The sequence below is a fragment of the Hypomesus transpacificus genome, chromosome 12 (assembly GCF_021917145.1).
Source record: "Hypomesus transpacificus isolate Combined female chromosome 12, fHypTra1, whole genome shotgun sequence".
NCBI lineage: Eukaryota > Metazoa > Chordata > Actinopteri > Osmeriformes > Osmeridae > Hypomesus > Hypomesus transpacificus.
Window position 1 is genome coordinate 9,324,908 of NC_061071.1, and position 13,994 is coordinate 9,338,901.

Below are 13,994 nucleotides of genomic sequence, written 5' to 3' on the forward strand. Positions count from 1 at the left end.
AACCCTCTAGCACTGCAGCCGTCAACAGGAAGCCATGAGACTTCCAGAATAGACCAGCCTCTGGACTCAGGGATATCATCACTTCTTTTTCACCTTGTTAGCTTCTTCCTTCCCCAAGGGTGTGAACACAGACAAGCAACTGCTAATGATCTGGTTCATAAGATAAGATCAGATAAGATAAGTAACTCTGATAGAAAACGTTCCCAGATCTGCGTTCCGCGTTGAGGTCATCTTGGCTACTCTGCTACCCTTCACTGATGGGTGATCTGATATTTTTATCCCCAAAACAATGTGAGTAAGGAGTGTGTGAGGTATTTAACACTTCCTTAATGATCCCAGATGAGGTGTGATTCTTGAGTGACAAGGTAATGTCACAACCCACAACATCTCGTCTCTTTGTAACGCCTGCTCACAAGTTTTGAAAAAACTACAAGCTCCCTCTTGTGACAGTGATCTAAACTGTGTTTCCACAATTCTGCAATACAGTCATGACTGTTTTGTCTTAGTGGGAGTTTTTATGTTAATCTAAACCCTTCAAATGATAAATGAGTGCGCTGGCAAGATTTTAGACGACGATAACAGATGGTTGACATTTTATAGGTATATTGATAAAGTACACATTTTTTGTGATTATAGCTAAGTTGATCAAATCCGAAAATTGGAGAGGGAAACAAAAAAACAACGTGGCTGAATGTTGTTCATCAATGCTTGCTAATATTTGTTCTGCATGATTGCTGTTTAATTGATGGTAATATGTAAACAGCTGTTCATCCCTTCTCCAGGTGGAGACTCGCTCACACACATACACAACACCACCCTCCTTAGAATTAGACATGTTGATTTAACAGTGTGCTATAAAGATTCTCAATCACACATCAATTATCCTTCATATCAAGGTCTGCAATCAAATACCCCGTGTTTGTTGAAGTGCTTGTTCATGACGGTTGCTGACCAACTACATTCATGAATAGGCATGCCTCCACACTGACCATTTCTCTCCATCGGTAACCAACTAACATCTTCCTGAAGGCATTTTGATCCACAGGTTTGTTTTGTCCTCTCTCCCCCTGAACTGCTAATGACACTGTGTCGTGAGGCTGCATTGATCAGTGTCTGGGGAGAGGGATCCTCCTGGTTTCTCCCACCTCAAGCTCTCATCCATCCAGCCAGGCCTGCAGGAGGAGACAGCCTCGGCCGTTAGACCGCTGGATGAGGAAGGGACAGGTGAGTCAGCTTTGCAGAATACAGATGAAAACGCACAGGTGAGCTAGCTGAGGAAACGGTATGGACAGCAGCCTTCCCCCCCCCCCCAAAAAAAAAAAAAAATTATATATATATGTAGGTCCAAAACACTTGCCCACTTTTAAAAGCATTGCCATGGTTCTGCTAGCGAGAGGTCTTTGTGGATAGCGAAGTGATTCTGTTTACCTAATTACAGTTAAGGAACTATAGGAGACACTGATGTCCACAGTAGCATGAATGGCCTCCTTATAATGGGTCTCATAGGGATGTTTTTAACACATGCTAAAGGAATACTTTGTTTTTAATCTAGAATATATATGTGCATACATGAATCATCAGTCTATGTTCAATTAGTGACAGACAACATACTGTAAAACAAGATTTATTGGTATACACCAGGACAAAATCTGATACAATGAAAGCCTTTACACAGTGATGAAAGCTGAAGCACAAGACCCATGGCCCTGCAAGTTTGCGTTCATCTCTGTGCTGTTGCTTTTAGATACACATATTATAAGTGCTACTTCTGAACACAATGTATTCTGTTCAAGGTTATCACATCCAAACGAATCACCCTAATTTACTATGTAAATCTCTTTACCCATAAGTAAAGAGCCTGATGATTTCATAAACTTTCCCAACAGAGAATAAACTTAAATAGAACACCAACAACGAACTTTACTGCGCACTGTACCTCAAAGAAAAGGGAAAGGAAACAGTCTTTATACCTGAGGGGAACTTTAGTCAGGATACAACATGAAACCAGAGAAGGTGCTGTACTTATTGTTATTGCCTCCGTGAGCTTTGCCACCGTCCAGTTTAATGTAAATCTCGTCCCCAGACTCGAGGTGTAGGACGACGCTGTTGCTCGCATAATCATAGTTTTGATCCGCATCCTGAGCGATTGCACTCGCCCGAACCTGTGAAGTCAGACACACAACGAGTTATTAGATGGAACTTCTGATCTACAACTGTGAGATTGTACTGTATTACATCTGCTGGTCTGGAGTGGAACCACGTGCGTAATTTGCGCACTGGACACAATCAAATTTGCATTCCGCGCTTAAAGGAATGCGAACGTTTTCGTATTGTTCATGCTTTTGATGTCTAATTAGGCATCTAATGTATTGCGGTATCTTTTTTCCAACATTTATAGAATGATTACCTGTCCGTTTTTGCACAAGTCAGCCCACATGCTGGTTCCATCTCCGCCCCTCATTAGCACATGATACGTGAAAAAATAGATTCCGGACACTTGGCAGGTAAACTTTCCGGTAGATGGATCGTACTGATTTCCCAAGTTTGTAACAACATCGTCAAACTTGAGAACCTCGTATCCTTCATGGGGATTCTTCAGACCTACATAGAATGCTATCTTAGCGCCATCGGCTGAAGTGTTAACTTCATCTGTTTCGGTCTTTGCGGTCCCTGACGTTACCGCCGGATAAACAGCCTTTCCGGAATCACCCCTGTCACCAGGTGGTCCTTTTGGACCGGGTGGTCCTGGTTCACCCGGGGGGCCTCTGGGTCCCGGTTTTCCCGGCCTGCCCGGTTCCCCTTTAGTTCCTTGGGCCAACGGCGGCGGAGGGATGGCGTTAAGGTCCTGCATCACCTCCATTGCCGTAGCGCTCGGTTTTGAAGTGTACGGATCGCAGATCATTCGACAGGTGCCCATCATCTCATAATGAGCCGAAGTCTTGGAACTTTGCACAAGCAGCGGTATTGCTATGAGTAGGGCCAACACCATGACGATGCCAACCACTGCCGCCACAAGTCGCTTCCTCTGCACTATCCGAGGAACAAGCGATGAAAAGTCAGATGATCTTGGAGAAGTAATTGTGAAAGATTAAAAGAGAAACCGTATTGAGTCGCAAAAATTGAGGCAATCGCTCTCTTTTTTTCAGTACAGCTAAATCTATTTCGTTGGGACCCAGAAGCCTTCGGCGGTCCTGCCACTATCACAGTGCGTCAGAGAGCTCACACACTGAGGCGACGCGTCTTGACCTAACTGGGCTCGCGCTGGTTCTCCGCGCCTGGGTTAGGAGCGCCTTGAGCAATTCTAGTCCATCTGGATGCAGGAGGGGTTACGCTGACGTAACAAAACACAGAATAAAGCCTGTTGCCGTTAGGATTATGATCAAGACATTAATATAGCAATCTTTATGTATGAAATACAAATCTTTAACTTTCGGTTGATGGTGAATTGGAAAGGTAAAGCTTGATGCGAGCTAGTTTATTGTAGAATTGTAAACATGTAACGGTAGGTTATTCGTTATCCGTTACAAAAAACAAAACTGTGGGTAGGCTATAGGCTATAGGTTACGCCACTTGATTTTATTTTGTGAGTTTCTCCTCTCATGAGCTATCTTTCAGCACCACGCGTGTTGCTACTTTGACCTAAAAATCGAAAACAAAAAAACACTTTGGTATTTACTGATAGAGCCTTAATTATAATCTCTAATCAATATCTGGCAAGGATGAATGATACTTTGGAACGTGCCGTTCTGTCTAAGCAGAACACATAGCTTAGGTTTTTTCAATTGGTTTCAAATCTCCAGGGAAGTGATGTTTTCCCGTCTGTAACAAATATGGTAATCCGCATGTTCCAGGGCTGGTATTTAGCATTTCACACCCTGTCTCAGCAAATAAGATTGCAGCTTAGAGTTGCATGAACTCATTTCTCACACGTGTTGAATATATATATATGTGTGTAGGCCTATAGGCTATCACATTCGAAATCCAATGTATTTTGGTCTTTATTCAAATGATTCACGGTCTATAACGGACGCTTCGTTATGAAACAATTATCATAATGTGCTACCAGACTTTTGACTGAAATAGGTTTTGCCAAGGTCGTTGGACGCTGCAGAGGCAGCTTGGTGATCTGAGGTCAACGTAAGCCTATAGCCAGCTGGGAGGTTTGCTCAACCTTGTTTATCTCGTCACGAACATATAAAACCTTCCAAATAAGGCGCCTGAAACAAGTGTTGTGACAGCTACATTTCACACAGTTATTTGATTGTGATGCCCCAGTGGCATGTCTACAATCATGTGACTGTTTTCATTGACGAATAAGATAATCCAGTCATCATGTTGATAGTCTTACATGGGTGAACAATGCTGGCAGCTGAGCCAACACACTGTCATGTCCAAGCATGTAGCTTTGGGCTGTGTGTGTATGTGTGTGTGTGATGGGGCGAGGGGAGGTGGGGGTGGGGGTGGTTGAACATGAGGCTTACTGTCATCTTTATCCCAGGCAATGACACCTCTGAGACTGATTCCAGCTCTGGTTTGGCTTTTCAGCTACTGGGTGATTTGAGTGCAGAGGAACAGCACTGGATCGCATGGCCATTGCAAACACGCACAGAACAAGACTGCATGAAAAACCTGGGAAGGTTAGTCTCTGCGTGAGTCATCTCCACATCCAGCTGAAGTCGTGCCTCTGAGGAAAAACAAAGGGATGGAGAGGAGGATTGGGAGTGTGTTGCACAGACTACCGTGTCACATCAGAGGCGCCTTGACTGGTGGCAGTGTGGACAGTTCTTGAGCAGCTAGACGGAGACATGTCATGTGTGGAAAAAAACTCACCACCACAAAGACAGAAACAAGCTTGGGGCAGTTGCTTCTTTTAAAGGCCTCACCAGTGAGACATGATCTGGACCTGTGTGCTTGGCGAGGAACTACTGGAGGTGGAGGTGGAGCCCCAGCGTGGGCCATTCGGCGGCATGTGATGGAGGTGGTTGCAGCTTAGTAGCAGAGCATTTAACTGCAGATCAAGGTTGCAGGTTTGAATCCCTCTCCCTGTCCTGAATGTCGCTGTGGATGAAAGCACCTGCTTGAATAATTATTTCTGCAACGCATTCATGTTGCCAGTGCTTTTATCCAAGCGACAAAGAGAGAGGATTTGAAACTGCAACCTTTTGGTCTGCCGTCAAACGATCTACCCCTGAGCTGTACCCATCTCATGCATGTGGCAGTCTGTCAGCCATGCAGTAGCAGCAGAAGGCACTGTTTGTGGGGCTAGTACCAAGAGAAACATAGAACTTCAATCTGCCTCGCATGGCTTTGACCTTTCCTCAGGACAAGCATGCTTCACCTTTAGGCTAGGGCAGAACAAGTCAGACATGCACCACTGTGCCACTTACAGTCTTCAGGCCCTGCGTGTCAAAGTATCTCTGCAGTCATTCTGCCAATGACTGCAGTCATTCTGGCCAAACACAGGCCTGGGGAGCCTAACAAAGATCTGTTGCATCTTAGCTTGGTTCAGAGTATAATTATGAAAGTTGACACTGGAGAGTCCATATTGGATCTGGGAGTGTATACAGCCAAGTTAACACCTGACTTGAACCAGAAATAACTTCCTGTCCGTTGCACGGGAAGGACACCAGTTTTGAGTCAAGTTTCAGAGAAGACGTTGGGTTTTGAAATGGCACTAATGCCGTGAGAAACACGAGTGAACACAACGGGAGCCCCTAAACAAACTGTAAATCCCCAACACGCAGTTTCACAAACCTTCATGGGGACACTAATGCAGTTTGTCGACTGAGCTGCAATTCGGTGGCGATGATGAGCTTCCTCATCTGAAAGATTATAGCAGATCGCGGCTAAACCCACTGGTTGACATTGGCCAGAGCCGCTCAGCGGTCTCATTTTAGTGTTCCGCAGTCACCCTGTTGGACGTTCACATCCACTGGCTAAATGTCCGGGGCTTCCAGTCCCTCCTGACCCACTTCCCTCAGCCTGGCACGTGGTCCTGTGAAAACTGCTATGATGCGCGGAGACTGACTCATATGGCCCTCGCGGCAGCACTAGTGCCCATCTCCTAACGCCTCGTCCTCAGCCAGGCAGACAGATCTGGGCTTCAGCTCGCCAGTGGATGACTTGGCAGAGGACCCTACAACTGGCTGGATGTTGTTATGTGACATCTCATCCCGACAGAGAAAAGATAGATGGGTGTTGTCAAGATGTGGATTAGAACGAGATTCTCTCCGCTAGCCCTCATTCTTCTTTTTAATAAAAACCCCTGTACATTCAAAACAACAAAAGAGCAATGAAAATAGGTTGGCTTAATAATGCACAATTTCAATGCATTGCAAGTTGGTGACAGGATGTGACTCATCACATGACATCCTATATCAAATAAACTGGGATTCATGTCGTAAAAATAATAGATGTGGAAAGGTGTGACACTGGCCTCCTTGATAAAAGCAGAGTGAAGAGGCTGCCTGGGGGATGTGTTACTGATCGAAGAGAGAGCCCACAGAAGGAATCCCGCACCCCCTCTCCCCCTTCATCTTGACAGACGCGCGGCAGCAAGGTTACTGTAATACGGAGGAGCAGGCTGGCTTTCGAGGAAGGCGGGCAGGGGAATGGATTTGGACGTGGTTGGCATTCAACGTGTGTCTCGATAGACCTGTCGCAGCAGATGAAAGCTAGCTACTAAAACACATTGCATGACTGGGGTGCGTCTACCACACAAACAGATGACCAACAACTGCTCTTAAACCGTAGAAATACAGAAGGCTAGATCAACGATGACAGGGGTACAACACATATTTGCTCATAAATCAAAATCTCCTAATCACATTTAATCAACAAATTGAGACTTCAACTGCCATGACCTCTACCCAGTGGTTGGTCTCTTGAAACCATCATCGCCTACAAATGAATACGTCAAATAGACAAGTAAACACATGCACTATAGAGTGCCACAGATGTAAGCTTAGGGGATATAACCTTTAGCAAGTGGCAAAGGCACAATGATGAACTAGAGCTGACAGCCTCTGACCTGCAGTCAACCCTCACTTTTGCTTCATTGTGTTTTTCATTCATACCCCCAGGTTGGGACTCTAAATGACTTTTAGCAACAGTCTGACAAACAAGCTAAAAAGAAAGTCTTGTCAAAACAGAACCTGTAAACGTATGAAAATGTGTAACCTATTTTAAATGTTTTTGTGTGCTTTTTCAAATAACGCATGACCTTTCAAATGCTCTTTTTCAAATCTCACTCATCAAAGTGTCACGACTTTTCCGTTTTATTTTGAGCGAAATGTTCCTTTTGGCAAGTTATCTCACGTACACACAGGGACGGCAGTTTGGGCGGGGACTCGGTACTGGGCGGGGACTCCGTGCTGTGTCATAGGAGTAGTAGGAACAAACCGCTAAGCAAGAGGGAACCGACGGGTGAGTAGATATAAAACTATTGGCCTGTAAACACCATGCGTATTTTCAATTTACGTTATGCTGCTATACAGTTATAGAATTGACACACAGAACAAAATGAATTAATTCACACAACCAATCATCTGTCAATCTAACCTTTTGTCAAAGTTGGTTGCAAGTTCAACCAAGGACAGTCGAGTTTTTGACTATCTGTATTACAGTAGAATCTGAATCAGATTCGGAATAGTGTTTAATCGCCAAGTAAGTGGTCACAAACAAGGAATTTTCTTTGGTGGGCAGGTAGCACACTAGGATAAGGGACTTAAAACAGACATTGACTTAGCTAGCTAGCTAACAGCTAATAAAAGCGTCTTGCTAAGGAATATGTAGAAGATGAGATGACCCATATCTCTTTATATCGACTGTCCCAATTTCCGGTTAAGTCACATGAGCAAGCAGTCCTCCGTACTAGCCTGCAAAAACGTGAATTTGTAGTGTGACCTAAGTTTTTTTTTAAAGCCACGTGAAATTCTTGTTTGGTAGAGCTGAACTCAAGCAGGAAGTATGCAACGAGGTTAAACCAAGGTTTTCTGAATTGTACCCACTCCTAGCATATGATGCCGAAGGAGGAGATTAGGAAGCCGTTGTTGCGGACCACTCGGCACCCAGATGCCTCCATGTCTGATCCAGGAAGCCCAGTAGTTGGCATTTTGGGCACGGGAGACTTTTCCCGTTCTCTGGCCCGCAGGCTTGTGACCTCGGGGTTCCCGGTGGTTGTGGGGAGTCGCAACCCCAAACGTTGCTCCTCGCTGTTCCCGGAGGACGTGGAGGTGACCAGCCAGCATCAGGCCGTGTCACAGGCTGACCTGGTGTTCGTTGCCATCCACCCTGAGCACTACTCTACCCTGGGTAGCCTGCGGGAGGCGCTAGCGGGTAAGGCCGTTGTGGACGTTAGCAACAGCACCTGTCTGAACAGGGAGGGCCCTTCTCAGGCCGAGCAGCTAGCCGCCATGTTCCCAGAATGCATTGTGGTGAAGGGCTTCAACGTGATCTCGGCCTGGACCCTGCAGACAGGCCCGCGCGATGGGAGCAGACAGGTAGGACCGCGAGGAGGGGGGAGTGTGTCGGAGAACAAACGCACACACACACACTCCGACTGCTACAGACCCGTGTGTGGGTGTGTGTTGGATCGATGGTAAAAGTGGGAGCGGCGGCAGTACTGCTCTGACGGCTCCCTCCCTCCCTCCAGGTGCTGATATGTGGAGACAGCAGCCAGGCTAAGAACTCTGTGTTCCACGTCTGTCGCAGCGCAGGCTTCCACCCCGTGGACATGGGCACCCTCTCGGCCGCCCGCGACATCGAGAACACGCCCCTGCTCCTTTTCCCCTCCTGGCGCCTCCCCGCCCTCGCCACCCTCCTCCTCTTCCTCTTCTTCTACCTCTATAACTTCCTGCGGGACATCCTCCACCCCTACCTCTTCGCGGGAAAGAACGTGTTCTACAAACTTCCCGTGGAGACGGTGAATGTCACCTTCCCTTGTGTTGCCCTGGTGTTGCTGGGGCTGGTCTACGCTCCGGGTCTCCTGGCCGCCTTCCTGCAGCTGTCCTGGGGTACCAAGTACCGCCTCTTCCCTGCCTGGCTGGACGTGTGGCTGCGGAGCCGCAAGCAGCTGGGGCTGTGCAGCTTCCTGTGTGCCTCCCTGCACGCCGTCTACAGCCTGTGTCTGCCCATGAGGAAGTCAGCCCGTTACAAGCTGCTCAGCGCTGCCTTCAAACAGGTACGGACTACCAGGACGCAGAAGGGTATAGGTTCAGTGTGATGGATGCGTGTTTTATTGGAGTGGGTGTATGTTCTGTGTGTGTGTGGGGTCAGGTGAAGGCAGGCCAGGAGGACTCGTGGGTGGAGGAGGAGGTATGGAGGATGGAGCTCTACCTGTCTGTAGGCATCCTGGCTCTGGGTCTCCTCTCTCTGCTGGCCGCCACATCCCTGCCCACCGTGGCCAACTCTCTGAACTGGAGGGAATTCAGCTTTATACAGGTGACGTGCTGCTCTGCCCATACACACACGCACGCACTCGGATACATACACACACTCACTCACGCACACAGAGTCTGAGTAGAACAGTTTCACACCTGCTTGAGTTACAGCTTTTAAGGAAGCCAGTCAGCCCATGAGAGTTGTGTATTCCAAACAGCATAAACATCTGAGCTTAGAGACTGTGTCATCCATGTGTGTCTGCTCCACCCCTCCTCCAGCACGCCTCTCAACGCAGAGCGGGCCCAGACCTGCTATTATGCCACCATTTTCCAGGGATTTGTCGATCTTTGTCGCTTTTGAACTTCCCTGACGTATTTATGCTAAGCTGATCCAGTTGGCTTGAGATCAGTCACATGCTGCTAGTCCCCGTGATGAAAGCCAGGGCTCAGCCCGCCTGTCAGGCCCCCACACCCAGCAGCTTCAGCCCGGCCCCGCTACCCATCAAGATCACTGTCCAGACCCCCTCCAGCTCACCACACAGGCCTGGAGCTGTCCGGCTGGTGGCCGGCCTGGTGGCCGGCCCGGTCAGTAAAAGGCTTGAAGTTAGTGGGCCGGTGTCGCTGTCGGACAGAGGTCCCTCACTCTGTCAGCAGAGATCCACATCAGGGTGGCACTGTGTCTGTACTGTCTACTGTATGGTGTTAAAGGATCCGGGGTTGTACTGTAGATGTTGATGAAGAGTCTGGGGTTGTACACAGAGCTGTAGATGCTGTGTGTTTGGAAGAGGCGAGTGGTGCAGCCCCTCCCCGACTTAAAGAGCCTCGTTATCTGTCTTCCTGTTCTTCTTAATGTCATGGCCAGTGCAATAATGAGTGGAACCACAGGTCCTCACACACACACACACACTCACTCATACACACACACACGCTCACTCTCACGCACACACATACACTCACACCCTCTCTCACTCACACACACGTAGTTGCAGGGGCTCATTAAGGACATGTGAGTGCGTAGGTCAGTGCTCCCCTAGGGTGTGTGAGAGCAGTACAGCAGTCATGGAGAGCTGATGAGCTGCAGTGAGGAGACTGCTCCAAGTCCTGCAGCTCTGCCTGCTCTGCTGTGCCCTGGCCAGCCCTCCCCCTGCACAGCACACAGACCCACACACAGCTGATTCTAACTCCTGTTTATCTGTGTACACGCACAAAACATCATATGGCTAGTTACTCACTAAGGACAGAGATGGATTTATTCATTTAACCTACATGTGAAACCTTTCATCGAAAGCAGTGGTCTTCAAGCCTGGCCCTCGGGGCCCACTGTCCTGTGTGTTTTAGATGTTTCCCTGCTCCAACACCTGATTCAGATGAATGGATAAAGTTACTGTTATTATTTTTAAATAATGATCTTCCCTTCCGCCCACTTCCAGTCCAGACTGGGCTACGCTGCCTTAGTCATGGCCACCCTCCACGCTCTGATCTACGGCTGGGACCGGGGTTTGGACCCGGAGCAGTACCGCTTCTACCTGCCCCCGCCCTTCCTGCTGGTGGCGGTGGTTCCCTGTGGGGTGCTGCTGGGCCGGCTGGGTCTGGCCCTGCCCTGCGTGGCCCGCAGGCTGGGGAGGATCCGCCGGGGCTGGGAGGAGAAGCGCCACATCCGCTTCACCCTGCCGGAGGACGCCCGGGGAAGCTCCCTGGACGACGTCAGCGGAGTCTAAGACGGATGGATGATTTATATGTAGACACACACACACACAGGCACGCAAACACACATGCTGGACCGTAGACACACGCTGTTATGTTGACCACACACACACACACACGGTGGTTTGTAGACACACACATGCTGGCTGTAGGTGCACGCACGCACACGCACTCGCACACACCCAAGCAGAAGTCAGACGTATAGATTCACTGCGTGAATCAGAGGCATCTCTGTATCAGAGAGGACAAGAACATCTCACCAGCAGCTCTCTAGGATCTCACTGACTTCCTTGTCGCCTGCTGTCTCAACAGATGATTGTCATTTTCAGCACTTATTTACAGTCAGCCTTCCATCAAGTGGCTCACCTACTGATGCCCAGCAGGAAACGTCCTGGTAACAATATCAGTTAGGCACATTGTTTGTGTTTCTTTGACTTTTAAGTGTTTGATTCTGTTTTCCTGTTAGCTGCAGTCCATGAAATCTCTGGCACCCTACCGATCAAATTCTTTTTTGTCTTGTGTTATATCATCATTACGTATTTTCTTAAATCAGCGGAAAGCCTACAGATAAAAAATAATTATAGACCGGGTCTAGATTTGTGAAACTTGGAGCTTGTTCTTTAGTGGTTGTAATGAATGCTTTGGCTCCAAGGTCTGCCTGTAATGAGTCTAAATCTCAGCTGGCTTCCTGGTTACCATTGTCCGTTGCTAGGGGTGGGACAGGTCAACTTCGGATACAAAATTGTAGAATTAATGCGTTCTCTAACCTAAGCTGTTAATTTGATTTTTTTTTATTTGTTTTAAAACAGCTGGAGACTCATTTTAGTCTATTCATGCACTAGTTCTTTTTAGGATGTTATTTTTGCCAAATATAACGTCGGGTCCAGTCTTTGCTGGCCTGCCTGCCTGTCAGTAGCTGCATACGTATCTGTCTGAACCTATATCTGTAAAGTGTGTTATTTAAAGAGTGTATTTTATAAGATGGAGAAATTTTACCAAACTGTTGTGATGCAATAATACATGTTAGACAACACTAATTATTTTAAATCCATTGGCTGTTACACAAGGAAGTATGTTGTATGTATTTCCACCTGGCTTGTCATCAAGTCTTTCCTAAAGAAATCCAGAAAAAATCTTAAAATGCAATCAGATAATTTACATTATGCTTGAAGAATAAACACTGTTGTTCACAACTTACCCTGCTGTTGAGTTTTGGTGTGTCTAGATCAGGGGTGTTCAATCCTGGTCCTCGAGAGCCCCCGTCCTGCATGTTTTAGATGTTTCCCTGCTCCAGCACACCTGATTCAAATGAATGGTCATTACCTGGCTTCCACAGAGCTTCATAACAACCCATTCATTTGAATCAGGTGTGCTGGATCAGGGAAACATCTAAAACACACAGGACAGGGGCTCTCGAGGACCAGGCTTGAACACCCCTGGTCTAGATCAACAGGTATTTTACCAGACTGTTGAATAAAGCAGGTTATTACAGTGTTTTGACTTCCTCCATGTCCTCGTATTGTGAGGACAATGGGTGCATTCTTGCAGCGATGAGGCAACTGTCTGTGGGTAGTTATGAGCAGATGCTGCCCTCTTGTGGTGCCACAGGTCTGGCCTGTTCGACCTGTCAAACTTGTCTTCTTCATGGCTGGGAACTCCTCCAATTTCACCCTGCCCCACCTAAAGAAAATACCAATGAGTATGCGGGACCATACCTCCCACAAGCCGTCAAGTGCAAGACAACACCTGGTAAATAAAAGAGAGTAGTATCCACTTGTGTGGGGCTTCAGAGCACTCTGCTTCACTCTTCACAACCATGTCTCAGGTAAGCTGAACCTCCACACTGACTCCACAAAACTCAGACAAGGACAAGTTCTGTTTTAGTGACAGGGGTATGTGTTCTGAATGGCTTTTAGGATATCACTTGTGTTTTCTCAAGGGTTCCTAGAAAGCACAGTACAGTATCACATGGGCGTCGTCTCTGACTTCCGTAGCTTCCTATGTGCCTGAGAGAAACGACCTCCATTTTCATAATGCAGTGTGTGTTTTGTGCTTTTCTAGGCTGACTTTGAGAAAGCTGTGGATGAAGTAAAAATACTGAAGGTCCGACCATGTAGGAGTGAGCTGAATCACGTTTACGGATTATACAAGCAATCAACTGTGGGGGATGTCCCCTTCGGTGAGTGTTTTGTCTCGATCGCTGCCGAACCAGTCGGATCTCATTCTTAAATCCTGTGCACCTCCTAACTTCCAATAGCAGTCTTTTTAATATAATTTATTGTCGTGGCAGTCTTGTTGAGTCATTCTGGTTTGATGATCTGAGTAATTCAGACAGGTTTTTGTGTCTATAGAGCGGCCTGGGATACTTGACTTTGCTGGGAGAGTTAAATGGGATGCATGGATCGTAAAGAAAGGTAAGATTGGCAACATGACTATTTGCGTTAACAACCTGTATCACAAGAGTATTGGTTCATGTCAGTCAGTGACTACATTGTGTGGTGTCTGTCTGTTTCTGAGTCTAGGAATGACCAAAGAAGAAGCCAGACAAGCTTACATTGACCTCGTGGAGGAGCTGAAAGAAAAGTATGGCCTGGAGGAATCAAAATGAGACAGAAATTCACTTCTCAGAGAAAATATTTTCTTTTAATTCCTCAGGGACATTCTTTCAATATTTGTGTAAAAACCCAACAACCATAGAATCTGTAATCAAAGCCATAGTTTAATCAAATGTCATCTATTGTACACGTTATACCCACAAGTAATCGATATCACAAAGAATATGTGTAGTGCAAGTGTGCAAAGTAGCAGTGTGTGAATATATTATATCTTGTGGACTATGGTCATTTTGATAAAAAAAAAAAATGAAGAAACGAAATTTCATGATTATTTGTACATTGTGACATGCTCCTG

The 13,994-nt window shown here is 46.9% G+C and overlaps 3 protein-coding genes across 3 annotated transcripts; 2 read left to right on the top strand and 1 right to left on the bottom strand.

The window, feature by feature from the left end:
- Nucleotides 1-1,612: 1,612 nt before the first annotated feature.
- On the bottom strand, nt 1,613-3,250 carry c1ql2 (complement component 1, q subcomponent-like 2). Its single transcript, XM_047031156.1, has 2 exons — nt 2,408-3,250; nt 1,613-2,162 (listed from the first exon to the last, which is right to left on the bottom strand). The coding sequence occupies exons 1-2, from the start codon at nt 2,987-2,989 to the stop codon at nt 1,983-1,985; spliced, it is 762 nt and encodes a 253-aa protein (XP_046887112.1). The 5' UTR covers nt 2,990-3,250; the 3' UTR covers nt 1,613-1,982.
- Nucleotides 3,251-7,338: 4,088 nt separating this feature from the next.
- On the top strand, nt 7,339-12,281 carry steap3 (STEAP family member 3, metalloreductase). Its single transcript, XM_047030881.1, has 5 exons — nt 7,339-7,425; nt 8,016-8,501; nt 8,654-9,181; nt 9,277-9,441; nt 10,811-12,281. Exons 2-5 carry the CDS (start codon nt 8,019-8,021, stop codon nt 11,096-11,098), a joined length of 1,464 nt encoding a protein of 487 aa, XP_046886837.1. The 5' UTR covers nt 7,339-7,425; nt 8,016-8,018; the 3' UTR covers nt 11,099-12,281.
- A 500-nt stretch (nt 12,282-12,781) lies between these two features.
- Nucleotides 12,782-13,959, top strand: LOC124474582 (acyl-CoA-binding protein-like). The gene is made up of 4 exons (XM_047030884.1): nt 12,782-12,909; nt 13,146-13,263; nt 13,436-13,498; nt 13,607-13,959. Exons 1-4 carry the CDS (start codon nt 12,901-12,903, stop codon nt 13,690-13,692), a joined length of 276 nt encoding a protein of 91 aa, XP_046886840.1. The 5' UTR covers nt 12,782-12,900; the 3' UTR covers nt 13,693-13,959.
- Nucleotides 13,960-13,994: the final 35 nt, after the last annotated feature.

Bases quoted from the DNA above. Each gene is read 5' to 3' on its own strand.
- steap3 (XM_047030881.1), top strand. From the start codon at position 8,019: ATGATGCCGAAGGAGGAGATTAGGAAGCCGTTGTTGCGGACCACTCGG. The intron at 9,182-9,276 runs GTACGGACTACC...GTGTGGGGTCAG, and splicing joins TCAGCGCTGCCTTCAAACAG to GTGAAGGCAGGCCAGGAGGA. The intron at 9,442-10,810 runs GTGACGTGCTGC...GCCCACTTCCAG, and splicing joins GGGAATTCAGCTTTATACAG to TCCAGACTGGGCTACGCTGC.
- c1ql2 (XM_047031156.1), bottom strand. From the start codon at position 2,989: ATGGTGTTGGCCCTACTCATAGCAATACCGCTGCTTGTGCAAAGTTCC. The intron at 2,163-2,407 runs GTAATCATTCTA...CTGACTTCACAG, and splicing joins ACTTGTGCAAAAACGGACAG to GTTCGGGCGAGTGCAATCGC.
- LOC124474582 (XM_047030884.1), top strand. The intron at 13,264-13,435 runs GTGAGTGTTTTG...TTGTGTCTATAG, and splicing joins TGTGGGGGATGTCCCCTTCG to AGCGGCCTGGGATACTTGAC. The intron at 13,499-13,606 runs GTAAGATTGGCA...TTCTGAGTCTAG, and splicing joins TGCATGGATCGTAAAGAAAG to GAATGACCAAAGAAGAAGCC.